Genomic DNA, 12,532 nt, shown 5'->3' with positions numbered 1-12,532 from the left:
TAGGATTTTGCCTAGGAAGAAGCAACTTTGCACGCTGCCAGCTTCCAGCCGGCTCACTCTAACGGAACGTCCTTTTGTAGGAAATCGCCTCTGCCCCCTGGCGCCGGTCCTCTGGCTCCTGATGAAAAGGTGACCCTCCGCCCCTTTCTCCAACCCTGGACGCCAGCCCTATCACTCCCGGCACGCTGCCGATCACGTGGAGGAGCAGTGCTTTCCCGGATCCTGACCATTGGTCATGGGCTCCCGTCTCGGGCGCACCCATTGGCTGTGGGGGGCGTTCACGTGCAAGAGGATCTGGGATGGGACCCAAAGTGGGAGAGGTGGGCGGAAAGTTAAAGGGCGCCGAGCAGCAGCAGGAGCCTGAGTCCGGGGTGACGCGCTGAAAGGAGGAGGCGAGCAGGGTGCTCTCGCGCGCGGATTGAGGCAGCTGCTCGCCCAGGGCGCAAACCTGAACGCCAGCCCCTGCTCCCACCGTCGCGGTCGCTGTGCGTGTCATCCTCACGCGTTTGGTGTAGCGGGCTGGCGCTTTTGCCCTCAGGACTTATGAGCTGTACCCGGTATGTACCTCCTGAAGCCTCGAGTCCGAGGTGCAGTAACAAGAAACCCGTGGCGAGGGGTGCGCAGGGCAGCTCCCCTTTGTTTCTTGCCTCCCACACTTGACCCATCCGACTAGCAGCTGCACACCGGTGCTGGAACGCACTAGATGGGCTCGAGTAAGCTGTGGCTTCCACGTGGAGATGGCAAACCAGGGACCAGAGCTGGGATAGAGCGCGGCTGGACTCACGTGTACCCCCCAAACTCCGGAACTTTGGGACCCGGCCGCGAGGGGTGGCGAGGGACTGAGCTTGAGACGACAGATACCTTTGTGCCCTGTTGTCCCGGTTTCGAAGGTGGCACAAGTTTCCAGCTTGGTACCTGATACTTATGGGGGACGTCTCAGCAATTGGGCAGTGGGTTTTGGAGCACGAGCCTTCCCCACCCCCACCCCAAATCTCTCGATCTCTCTCCATCTCTCTGCCTCAGTTTCTCAGTAAAAGAAGCTGTGTAAGAAAGCAGCTTCCAGGCCCGAAGGTTATAAAGTTGCATTTACTTGTCCCAACTTCTTTCCCAGTTTGGTTCAAATCCCTTGGCTGCACAGGAGAATGGAAACTCGGGCAACGCGAAGTAGAGTGACCCACAGTCCCGGGACGGGGGCCATCCGGGTTGGTGGGGGCGAGACGGCCCGCGCGGGGGTGCTAGTGCCGCGCAGCTCCAGCCCCGGGTTACCCCGCGGCCCCGCCCCTATCTGGTGGGAAACTTGGGCTCCTCCTCCTGGTCGTCTTCATCTCCGGGAACCCAGCCCAGGCCCGGCCTCCCGGACAAACACCAAAAGCTCACGTAGTCGGTGGCAGCGGCCTCCCTGCCACCTCCCCCTAGTGTCTCCGATGCGGCCTGCGAGTTGCCGAGGGGGCTTCTCCGCCGCCGGAAAGGTGAGTGCCACTGGGAGGTGGGGGGCGGGGTGCAGCCTGGGCCAGCTGGAGCTAGCCAGGCAGGGTCAGGCACAGTGGGCAGAGTGGCAGGTGGGATCCTCCACCCTCGACACACCGCCCTGCCCCCAGCGCCCTGTGCTACCACCCTTTGGAACCCAGACAAAGGGGTGTGGAAGGGGCAGTAACTGCAAAAGAGGCGGCGTGAGGGCCCAGAACAAATACGAGAGGATTTGTGAACTTGAAAAGTTGCTGAAAGCCCCTGGAGCCTGTGGTCTGTGTGGCCAGCCGCTTTGGGAAACACAGCATCCTTGGGAGACCCAGGGTTCAGCAGAAGAAAGTTAGGCCTAGGGACTAGAGAAGAGGAAATGGCCACTTGGCAGAGCTGTCTAGAAGCCAAGACTAAAATGAGGACAGCTGGAGGACTCACCTCACAAGTAGAGTTCAGGTACTTAGGGGGAAAGTGAGTGGCAGGAGAAGAGCCATCAGGCACTGTTGGCATCAATGTCAGAGCTAGAAAGGACCTCACAGGAGAATCCTTAAGCCCAGAGAAATTGAGTGAGTAGCCCCAGCAGGCACAGCTAGGTAGAAGCTATTGTTAGAACAGTGCTCTGCTTCCCCTTGGGAAGTTTTTAATGGTAGGATCTATACCATTTTAATTCACTCTTTCCTTGATATGCAACCGTATTCACAAATATTTATCTACAAGATGCTTTAGATGATGGCAACAGGATCAAGGGCTACAAGTAGCTTTTAAGACTCTAGATAAGGTCTCCATGGCCTAATTACAAAAGGGAGAAGGTGTTATCATTATACTGTCTGAGCCAAATCCTTTAGGAAGGAATAAAGAATTGCTGAAGGACATGGAGGTTGGTGGCCATGTCTTAGATCCCAATTGTGAATGCTTACCTAATATAGTTTGGCAGTTTTCACTGTTGCTGGTGGGTTGTTTGAGTGTCTGATTTTTCCTCTTTTCTTATGAGAAAGGGTGGGAGAGATAAGTATGAATATATAGAGGGAAAATGTCCCCAACACCAAACAAAAACAAAAACCTTCCTATAAAGGTACAGCCAGAAAGTCAGTAGCTCACCTGCATGAAACTGGGAAGGTTGTGGGGTTTTTGTCTGTACTGGCCTATGGTTTTCACAAGAAAAATCACCGTGACATTTAACACTGGCCAGCTGCCTTAGGAAAGTGTGTTATTTGTCACTAGTGGAACAGAAAACGCATTTCTGCAAAACTGTCTATTTGGTCTGTGATTTTCATGAGTGTTTGAGTTTGTGCAGTTTGGGCCTGGGACACTGAAATCCACTTTGGGGCATGGCCTAGTCCCTTATCAGGCACAACTGAGCTCTGAGGCATCCATGTTGATGGGCCTGGGGAACAGCTACTCATGCTCCCTTGTCCCTGCCCTGCATCTGGTATCCAGATCCCATGTCATTCTTCTGGTTCAAATGTGTGTTCATATCTTCTGGTTCTGGATTTTCTTCCCTGACCAGCCTTGACAACTTAACCTGGGAGAGGGAAATGACCAGGGCAGTGTATGTCAGGAGACGAGGCGTGGCACATACTGCCTGGGAATTGATCACTTTTGTATTATTTGCAAATGAAGCACCTGTCCAGGTGCCTTCCTTTCAGGTACTTTACCAAGTGTTCCTTTATATGCTTGGTTGCTCCAAGCACTACTTTTGGCTAATAGTCATCCCTGCCACAGTCTATTGGGGGAGATTCTGAGCAGGTGGTCAGGAAAACCTACCCTAAACCAGCACCCTGCTGCACCAATTCTAGGAGAATGGTCTGGCTAATAAAGACTTGAATCTACGATGAGGACAGGAGAAGTGGCTGACAGTCACATTTTACCCTGAATTGAGGCCATGAGGGTGAATGACCGCACCTGAAGTTATGGTGACATGCAGAAAAAGTGAAGGGATTCTGGGCCACAGTTGCTTGTGCAATTCTCTGGGGCAGTAGTGTGGGTGGCAACTCTTGTTCCACCATAACCTAACTTTTGCCTTTCTTGGAAGAATATTTCAGAAACAATTTGACTCTTGAAAATGCTAGTATAATTGTTGAATTTGTACTGACTCCGACTAGAACCTTCCCTCCCCCCCCCCATCCAGTTTAACTTGTTCTTACAGCTTGGGAATAAAAGGGGTTGGGGGACTGGTGGCATAAATTTACACTACTGGGACCAAACAGCTTAACTTTACTGAAGTCTCCAACAAAGTCTCTTTAACCTGTGAGATCATAACTTAGGAGAACATGTAGATTCTTTAATTGACCCCTTGGCTTTGCATTTCTGTTTCCACAGTATCTTGAAAGATTCTCAACCTTTTTCTAATGAGCTTTAAAGACAGGTGGGAAAGCCCAGCTAAGTTTGGTTTGCAGGCTTGTTGAAAGTGCATAGAGAACTTACAGTTGACCTTGGGCTGACTCAGGTCAGGAGGAAGCAGTGGGCCCAGGAGGAACCCCTCCTCCTCAGTTCATACTCAAGATTTCAAGGTGGGCAGAGGGAGAAGCCTCTGGGATGCAAGGCCAGGGCTGTTGTGTGGTTGGTTGGTTTTAATTCATATTTGAAACAAACAAAAAAATCCCTGTGCTAAAGTTAGAACTGAAGGTTTAATTCTAATACACTCTAACATATAATTTTATATGTGTGTGTGTGTGTGTGTTGTAGATGTACACAGTTAATTTATTTATTTATTTTTGTGGTGCTGAGGATCGAACCCAGTGCCTCACACATGCTAGGCAAGCTCTCTACCACTGAGCTACAACTCCAGCCCCTCTAACATATAATTTTTCAATGTGCAGGAATAACTAACATTCAAGTGATATATAAGTGTAGGGTCTTAAAAAAATTAGTTAACCCAATGATCCTCTGTAAAGCCATCTTGTCCCATTCAATCAGAACTTCCCTTTCCAGAACAATTACATGGGTATAAGAAGAGATAATAGCAAGCAAAATTGCTTTGAAAAACTTCACTGGATTGACTTTGGTAGAGGTGAAACAGTAAGATAAATATCCTTTAAAATGAATGTTGTGTAAAGCATGCCTTACATACAACCATGAATTATTGTTTTGTCTCTGAATTTGTGTTTCTCTAACTGGTCATGGCAAAGTGCTTTCTGCATCCTAGGAAAGTGTTGTACTTAATAAAAAAAAAAATGGGATCACACCTGAAATACATTTGTGTTTTCTCAACTTTTGCATTATATATTAGGTTCATCAAAATCAAAATTAAAAAAGAGAGCTTATTTATTGGGTCACATCAGTGGTGCCCAACTCTTGTCAAAAGATGAACAACATTTTGTCTGTCACTTCTCAGGAGCAGCAGTGCAGCCTGAGAATAGGCACTCCTGCACTGCCACATAACTACACCTTTGCTATGAGAAAGGGAGGTTTATTGGGGAACTAATCCAGTGTTCTGCAATTTTGACTTGAGATTTTAATCCTGGTTTATCATTATATTCTTCACATTAGCCCAGAGTAATCAAAATGAAAAAAGTACTCACATTAGTGAGGCAATAGTATCAGGATGGGGTTTTAGCAAATTTAAGATATTTTTTTCCCAAGATTCACTTATTTTCTGATTGTAGAAAGCAACATTATTTTAGGAGATGAAAGAAAATACAAAGCAGGAAAACATTTCCTGAAATCCTGAACGTGGGTATTCTGATAGTTTTAACTGTACAGTAAGTACCTCTTTATCTACAAGAGGTAGACTTCAAGACCTACCCGCCCCTCAACCCAATGAATGCCTGAAACCTCAAGTAGTTCCAAACCTTCTGCATGGTGTTTCCCCCCTTGTATCCTGTGTATTGCCATATAGTACCAAAGTTAATCTGGTCCTTCCATGTTACATATTCCGGTGCTTCCTTTGCATCACTACTCTTGGGGACTTGATTAAGTAAAATATGGGCAATTTGAGCACAAGCTGTGATACAACATCAGTCTATCTGATACCTGAGCAGCTACTTAGTCACAATGGACAGGAAGTGTATATATGATGGCTAGTCTGGAGAAGGGGATGATTCATATCCTAGGAACAAGTGGGACCAAGTTGGGGCGGGAGATTTCTTCATACTCTGCACAATGGGGTACAGTTGAAAATTTACGACTTGTGTATTTCTGGAATTTTTTCATTTTAACGTTTCTGGACTGTGGTTGAACACTGGAAGTTGAAATCATAGTAATGGGGGAACTACTCTATTTTTAATCTTTTTCAATATATTTATGTAATATTGCTCCTCACCAGTCTGGTCTTTATATACAACTTTATTTTCTTCATCTTTAATATTACAATATGTTGTAAAATTTTCCCATGTCATTTAAATATTTTTCATATGATGATTTTAATGATGTAAAATTAAATAATATAAATGTGTTACAGTTGATTTAACTAGGTACCTATTAGTGACTCCTCTTTTCCCCCTACAAGGTTGCACTAAAATTTTATTATATTAACTTCCATATGTTTTTTAATTACTTACATAGGATAAATATCTGTATGTGATATTGAAACAAAAATAATAATATTTAGAAAGGTTGTACCAATTTAGATTAATAAAAGGATTTATATTATCTTTTAACATTCTTTCCTGATTCAGTAGAAAAAAAACATAGATTGTTTCTAACCTAAATTTTTAAATTAAACTTGGACATTTTGTATATTTTGATGGCCAATTTAAATTTTCTTTCAAGAATTTTCTATTCATACTTCCTCCTCATTTTTCTAGGTATAATATTTAACTTTGAAAAAATAATTAACTTTGTTCTTGCTCTATAAGAACTCTTTATATATTAAGGTATTAACTCTGCTGCAGCTCTTATTGTAAAATATTTTCTGAGTTTTTCTTTGTAATATTTTCAGTTTTATTTATTTTTTATTTATACAAAGATAATTTTTATGAAGCCAAATTTAATCTCTTTTTGCGTGATTCTATTTGCTTTTTATTTTTATAGCAGCTAGTTTAACTTATATAAAAGGCAAACTATTCATCTACATGAGAGGTTTAAACATAATAAATTGCTGAATTTTTTAAAAAACATGCTAGAATATTAATGGTATACCAAATATACCATTATACATATGATGTTTAAAGTAAACAAATGTGCATCCGTCTTCACCATTGAATCCTAGTATCTAGCATAATACCTGGCATGTAGTAACATGAAATCAATATTTGTATTCTTGAAAATGATTTCTTTCTTGGACTAAAACAATATTTATGATTAAAACCACAATGTTTCCTCACTTATATGATAATGGTTATTGTCAAAAATGTGAAGGATAACAGTATGGAAGAGGATATGGAAAAAGGGAACCCTCGTACACTATTGGTGGAAATGTAAATCAGTACCAGCATTACAGAACACAGTGTGGAGAGTCCTCCAAAAATTAAAAATTAACATATGACCCAACGATCCCACTACATACAGGGCACATATTCAAAGGGTAGCCACACTCACGGGCTCATTGTGACATCATTCACAATAGTGAGCTATGGAGTCAACTTCAGGATCTGCTAATAGATGAATGGGTAAAGGAAATGTGGCATATTTGCACAATGGAATACTGTTTGGTCATAGAAAAGAATGAAATCTTGTCATTTGCAGCAATAAGGATAAGCCTGGGAACATTGTGTTAAAAGTACAGTAAGCTGGGTGCAGAAAGACAAATACTGCATATTCTCATTAACCCGTGGATTCTAAAAAAGTTGAACACCTTGAAGCAGAATGAAATGGTTATTGTCAAAAATGTGAAGGATAACAGTATGGAAGGACACAAAATTTTAATTTGGTAGGAGGAGAAGATTCAAGAGTTCTGCTGTACCTCATGGTGGCTATAGTTAACAATATATTGTATACTTGAAAACGGCTAAGAAAATAGATTTAAGTGTTCTTACCACACATACACACAAAATAAGTATGTGAGGCAGTGCATATGCCAAATACATCCATTAGCCAGTCCACAGTGTGTTCATTTGTCAAAATATACTAATAAAAATAAATTTAATCTATATTTTTAAGATAAAATAAAAATGAAAAAAAATATAATATTGGAAGCCATAAATATATATATAGCTTTTACTTATCAGTTAATAATAAGTAGCAATATTTACCAAAGTGTGTGCCTCAGGAGAGCTGTTTGCCGAGTACACTCCACCAAAAAAGGGATTCTTTAGTTAAGTAAGTTTGAGAAATTCTGCTGAGGGCCCTTTTCTTTATCCTTTATGGTGCATTAGCCTATCCTGACAGGAAAACCTGTGAATTTAGTTTTAAAAATCCCAGCAGCTTCCGAGGCTCAGGCAGGAGGATCTCGAGTTCAAAGCCAGCCTCAGCAAAAGTGAGGTGCTAAGCAACTCAGTGAGATCCTGTCTCAAAATCAAATAAACAATAGGGCTGGGCTGTGGCTCAGTGGTCCAGTGTCCCTGAATTCAATCCCCAGTACAAAAAAAAAGAAACTAGTGGGTTCTATATTTTTGGTTTTAATTTCAGACCCCCACCCCACCCCACCCACACATACATAATCTTCCCCTGAGACGCATGTCCTATGAGGCCACACTGGAGTTGTCTTGCACAGTGGCATGCCCAGTTCTGCTGGAATCAGGTGTTGGAACTTCTATCTGATCTCGTTGCTGTTTTCTCTCCTCCCCCTCCTGCCAGGGTTCTGACCTATCCATCTAGCCCCATGATGGCTGTGGACATAGAGTACAGATACAACTGCATGGCCCCATCCTTGCGCCGGGAGCGGTTTGCCTTCAAGATCTCCCCCAAGCCCAGCAAGCCGCTGAGGCCTTGCATTCAGCTGGGCAGCCGGAACGAAGCCAGCGGGCTGGTGGCCCCCACGGTGCAGGAGAAAAAGGTGAAAAAGCGGGTGTCCTTCGCAGACAACCAAGGACTGGCCCTCACAATGGTCAAAGTGTTCTCGGAATTTGATGACCCGTTAGATATTCCCTTTAACATCACCGAGCTCCTAGACAACATTGTGAGTCTGACGACAGCAGAGAGCGAGAGCTTTGTTCTGGATTTTTCACAGCCTTCTGCAGATTACTTGGACTTTAGAAATCGACTTCAGGCCAACCATGTCTGCCTCGAAAACTGTGTGCTGAAGGACAAAGCCATCGCGGGCACCGTGAAGGTGCAGAACCTGGCATTCGAGAAGATCGTGAAAATCAGAATGACATTTGACACCTGGAAAAGCTTCACAGACTTTCCCTGTCGGTACGTGAAGGACACTTACGCTGGTTCAGACAGGGACACGTTCTCCTTTGACATTAGCTTACCTGAGAAAATTCAGTCTTATGAAAGAATGGAGTTTGCCGTGTGCTACGAGTGCAACGGCCAGGCCTACTGGGACAGCAACAGGGGCAAAAACTATCGGATCATCCAGGCTGAGTTGAAATCCACTCAGGGAACCGTGGAGCCACAAAATGGACCGGATTTTGGAATCTCCTTAGACCAGTTTGGAAGCCCCCGGTGTTCCTACGGTCTGTTTCCCGAGTGGCCTAGTTACTTAGGATATGAAAAGCTAGGGCCCTACTATTAGTGAGTGCAGTTCACAGGTGTGTGGCCTCGGTCACCATGCAATGGAGAAGCCAAGAGAAGAGCCGAATGAACTGCTATTTGGCCCAGTTTTCACAAAGAATCCTGTCTATTTTTTTTCTTAAACCAGCACATTCAGCCAGGTTTAGATCATAGAACTGGTTTCTCATTCAGAGGGTTCGCTGGGTCCTCTGTGGCACCCAAGGTGGCCCACTTGGGAATGAGCAGGATGCTGCCAGAAAGAGTCGGGTAGGAACCAAGCCTGTGGGCAGTGTGGCGAGGCCGGAGGAGCCTGACCTCTTCTCTACACCCAGATGTGGGAAGCAGTCACCCCCATCAGACCCTCTCCATCCACGTCTGGGTTCTCTGCATCCGCCAGGTCTTTTCTGCTGCTGCTGTTCATATCTCCTCAGAAGCACCCCTTATCTCTGTGCTGTGACACAACAGCCTGACATCCTGACACCCATTTGTAAGAACAGCTACAGAAGAGAGATGGGATCTGCTCATTTTTTGTGCAAATTATGTTTTGCATTTCATTTTTTTCCACCGTTCATCCAGTGTTCAGGAAAAGATAATAAAGGCTTTGTGACAGAGGCAGGAATTTCCTCCTCCCGTCTTCCTGAACCTACATCCATATTCCACAGAGAGCAACACACCATTAAGGAAAGTCACTGGCTCCTGTGTGGGGTCGCAGATTGCAGGGTTATTACAAGGCAGGACAGTCATGAGTTTTAGCTTTTCTTCTTGGCTTTTGGGGGAGCTTTCTAAGCACTTACTTTCACCCCGAGTCACCAGAAGGCTCAATGACAAGATTTGTTTTCACTTGCTTGGCTGCTTTGCAAGCCTCATTCTTTACAGAAGAATTGTAGATCTCATTTCCTGGAGAGTCATCTTTTATGCTGTGTTTGGGACACTTGATTTGCAGATCCAGCATATCCTCAAAGCCTTCAGAAAATGTTTGGTTTTATCTTGACTGTGATATACAATATCCAGGACACTTTACAAGCACCCAGGGACATTGATTGGGGTGTTCTTATTTATGGTGTGTGAATATGTAAAGGGATAGGGGAGAAAAACCTCACTACATTCTCATATGTTATTTTAAAATGTTTGCCAACTCTGAAATATCAGAGATTAATTATTTTTAACCATATTGGACTAAAGCATGTTGGTTAATGCTATTGTGAGACTCCTGGGACATTCATTGTCAGGTGGATCCTCCAAACCTGTGATTTTTCTTGGGTAGGATTGGTTTTTAAATTAGGAGTATATGAAAAATATGTTTTCATGTATATTTGTAGAAATCTGAATTTTTTTTTCTGGTTTTTGTTTGTTTTTGGAGTTGGGTTAAAAGACTGTTCAATTCTCTTTTTTGCCTGATATTACGAAAGTGTGCGTCGTTGCCTGGATTCAGGGGCACAGCTGCTGGACTTGCCAAGCAGAGTCTCTAGCTTGAATTTTTCCAGAATAATTAGAAACGACCTCCTGATTTGTGACTTTGTACATTGATATCAGGCAGACATTGAGTGCCTTCGCTCCTAGAGTTTTGTGGTTGGGTTTTTTTGTTTTGTTTTTAGTTTTTCATTTTTGAACTTTAAAATGTTTTGACTTTTTAAATGCTCAGTGATATTTGGTATAATCCTTGTTCCTAAAACTGGCTGTTACTAGTCTTCAATCTAGTGCTTAGTTTTTTTTTTTTTATGCCTCTTCCAAGTGGGTTACATTCTGATTACATGATAATATAATTTATGAGGAAGTCACATTTTTATTTTATGGCTGATATTGGGCAGGACTGTGTTTTATCTAAATATACCGTACTACATCAGGTACTCAGATGGTACTTGACATGTTACAAATTTGGTGGTCAGAGCTATTAATAGCATAAGTCTAAGTCAAATGGCAGCAAAACTGATCTCATGTAGGTCATGAATTTTGCTTTGTGTTAATAAGTGTCACGTCCCAGTCTAGGAAGGGAACAAGGCATACTGTTATTTACAGGTCACCAAAATAAGGATCATTCCATGTTCAGAAGAAAGGAGCCTCAACTGGTTCTAGAAGAAAGCCTGTTGGTTTTATGTAATAATGATCCTAAGACATTCCCTTGTCAAATTTGAAATATAATAAATTCTGTGATAAGCATCTCTTCCCTTTTTTCCTCCCAGCCCACCTCAGCTTTTATTTGCTGGGGGGCACTGGTTGCAAGCCCCCAGTCTGCACACCTGGGGTGCTTACCCCACCGCTCAGTTCAGAAGGCAAGTCCTCACCTGCTTTCCAAAGAGCCTTTTTCTCCAATGAAAGAATCTGCTTGCCTGACTTCTGTCATCAGGGCTGTCATTTATTGGGGTAGATGTACCTGAAGAACTGTCTGTGTCCTCATGGCAGTCTTTCTCCATTTGGCCTGGTCTGTCCCATGATTCTCAAATGACCTCAAGAATCTCACTGAGGGACTCTGCCCTGATCTCATAGCTCACCATCAATGGATAAGGCCTTCACACTTCAGAGGGTGATCAGTTCCTTAGATGAAAATTTCACTACAGCCTGACCTTTGGACTTCCCTTCACACAGCTCTTGGTTATGGTGACGAATAGCCCCAGTCGCCTTGTCCTTCCCAGGTTGCCCAGAAGGACCTTGTCCAGAACTGTGTTGTCAGATGCAATACTCTAGCAATGGGGAAACAATGCCATTTTTGTTTCATATTATTTCCCAAAATGCCCTGGGGTGCTTTTGCAAATTGGATGCAATAAATAAGACGGACTATCTAGATATGTAATAAGCTTTCAGTGTTTCTTGGATGATATGAAGCATGTGAGTGGGTTTAAAAAAAAAATTTCTCATTAGAGGAAAACTGGTTAGAAACGGAGCTGTGCAGTTCCCTAGAAATTAAAACAATCTGAGTCCAGGGTGGAATTACTTTATCTCTGAGATTTAATTTTAATGGTTATAAAAAAAATAATAGTTTTTTTTTATTTAAAGATACACATTTTGAACTGCTTTGTGGATTTCGATCTTTGCATATCCTTTGCTTTTTTTAAAAAAAGCATTATGTGTAGATATTTGGATATTAAATGAGCTCTGTGTGCTCATTTTTTTAGAAGTGTCCTGTCTTCCCTCTCATTGGACAATGAATGACAGCTTTGATTGTCTTTCATTTGTTTCTGCTTTTAAAATCCCTCCCCTGGATGGAGGCCTGGTAGCTCTTTGTTCTGGGGAGGTCTCTATCTAATTGCCCCTCCTGACATGATGGACTGAAATTGGAGATGAGAAGTTACACACAGTAATGGGATCTTACCTACAATGGGATCTTATAGGGTCACCTGAAGCAATTTGGCAGCTTATCTTAATTTCCTGAAGCGGGATGACACATTGGGGACAGGCTGTTTTTCCTGGTCCTGGTTGTGAAGTATTGCAATGCAAGTCACAAAGCAACCAATCTGAGTTTTTCTGCTGATCCGTTCCTAGAGATTGCTGGGCCTGTGAGGACCTGGAGACTGCAGCTCTGATGTTTCACTTTGACTTCAAT

The 12,532-nt window shown here is 43.3% G+C and overlaps 1 protein-coding gene across 2 annotated transcripts; it reads left to right on the top strand.

Moving 5' to 3' along the window:
- Nucleotides 1-238: 238 nt before the first annotated feature.
- Nucleotides 239-11,151, top strand: Ppp1r3b (protein phosphatase 1 regulatory subunit 3B). 2 transcript variants are annotated; one of them, XM_005330779.5, is made up of 2 exons: nt 239-557; nt 8,134-11,151. In XM_005330779.5, the coding sequence occupies exons 1-2, from the start codon at nt 544-546 to the stop codon at nt 9,014-9,016; spliced, it is 897 nt and encodes a 298-aa protein (XP_005330836.2). In that variant the 5' UTR covers nt 239-543; the 3' UTR covers nt 9,017-11,151. The 2 variants fall into 2 exon arrangements, with proteins under 2 accessions (XP_005330836.2, XP_005330837.2); XM_005330780.5 differs by lacking the exon at nt 239-557 and adding an exon at nt 565-1,469.
- Nucleotides 11,152-12,532: the final 1,381 nt, after the last annotated feature.

The sequence above is a fragment of the Ictidomys tridecemlineatus genome, chromosome 14 (assembly GCF_052094955.1).
Source record: "Ictidomys tridecemlineatus isolate mIctTri1 chromosome 14, mIctTri1.hap1, whole genome shotgun sequence".
NCBI lineage: Eukaryota > Metazoa > Chordata > Mammalia > Rodentia > Sciuridae > Ictidomys > Ictidomys tridecemlineatus.
The sequence above is the reverse complement of the archived record's forward strand: the minus strand, read 5'-3'. Positions and strand labels throughout refer to the sequence as shown.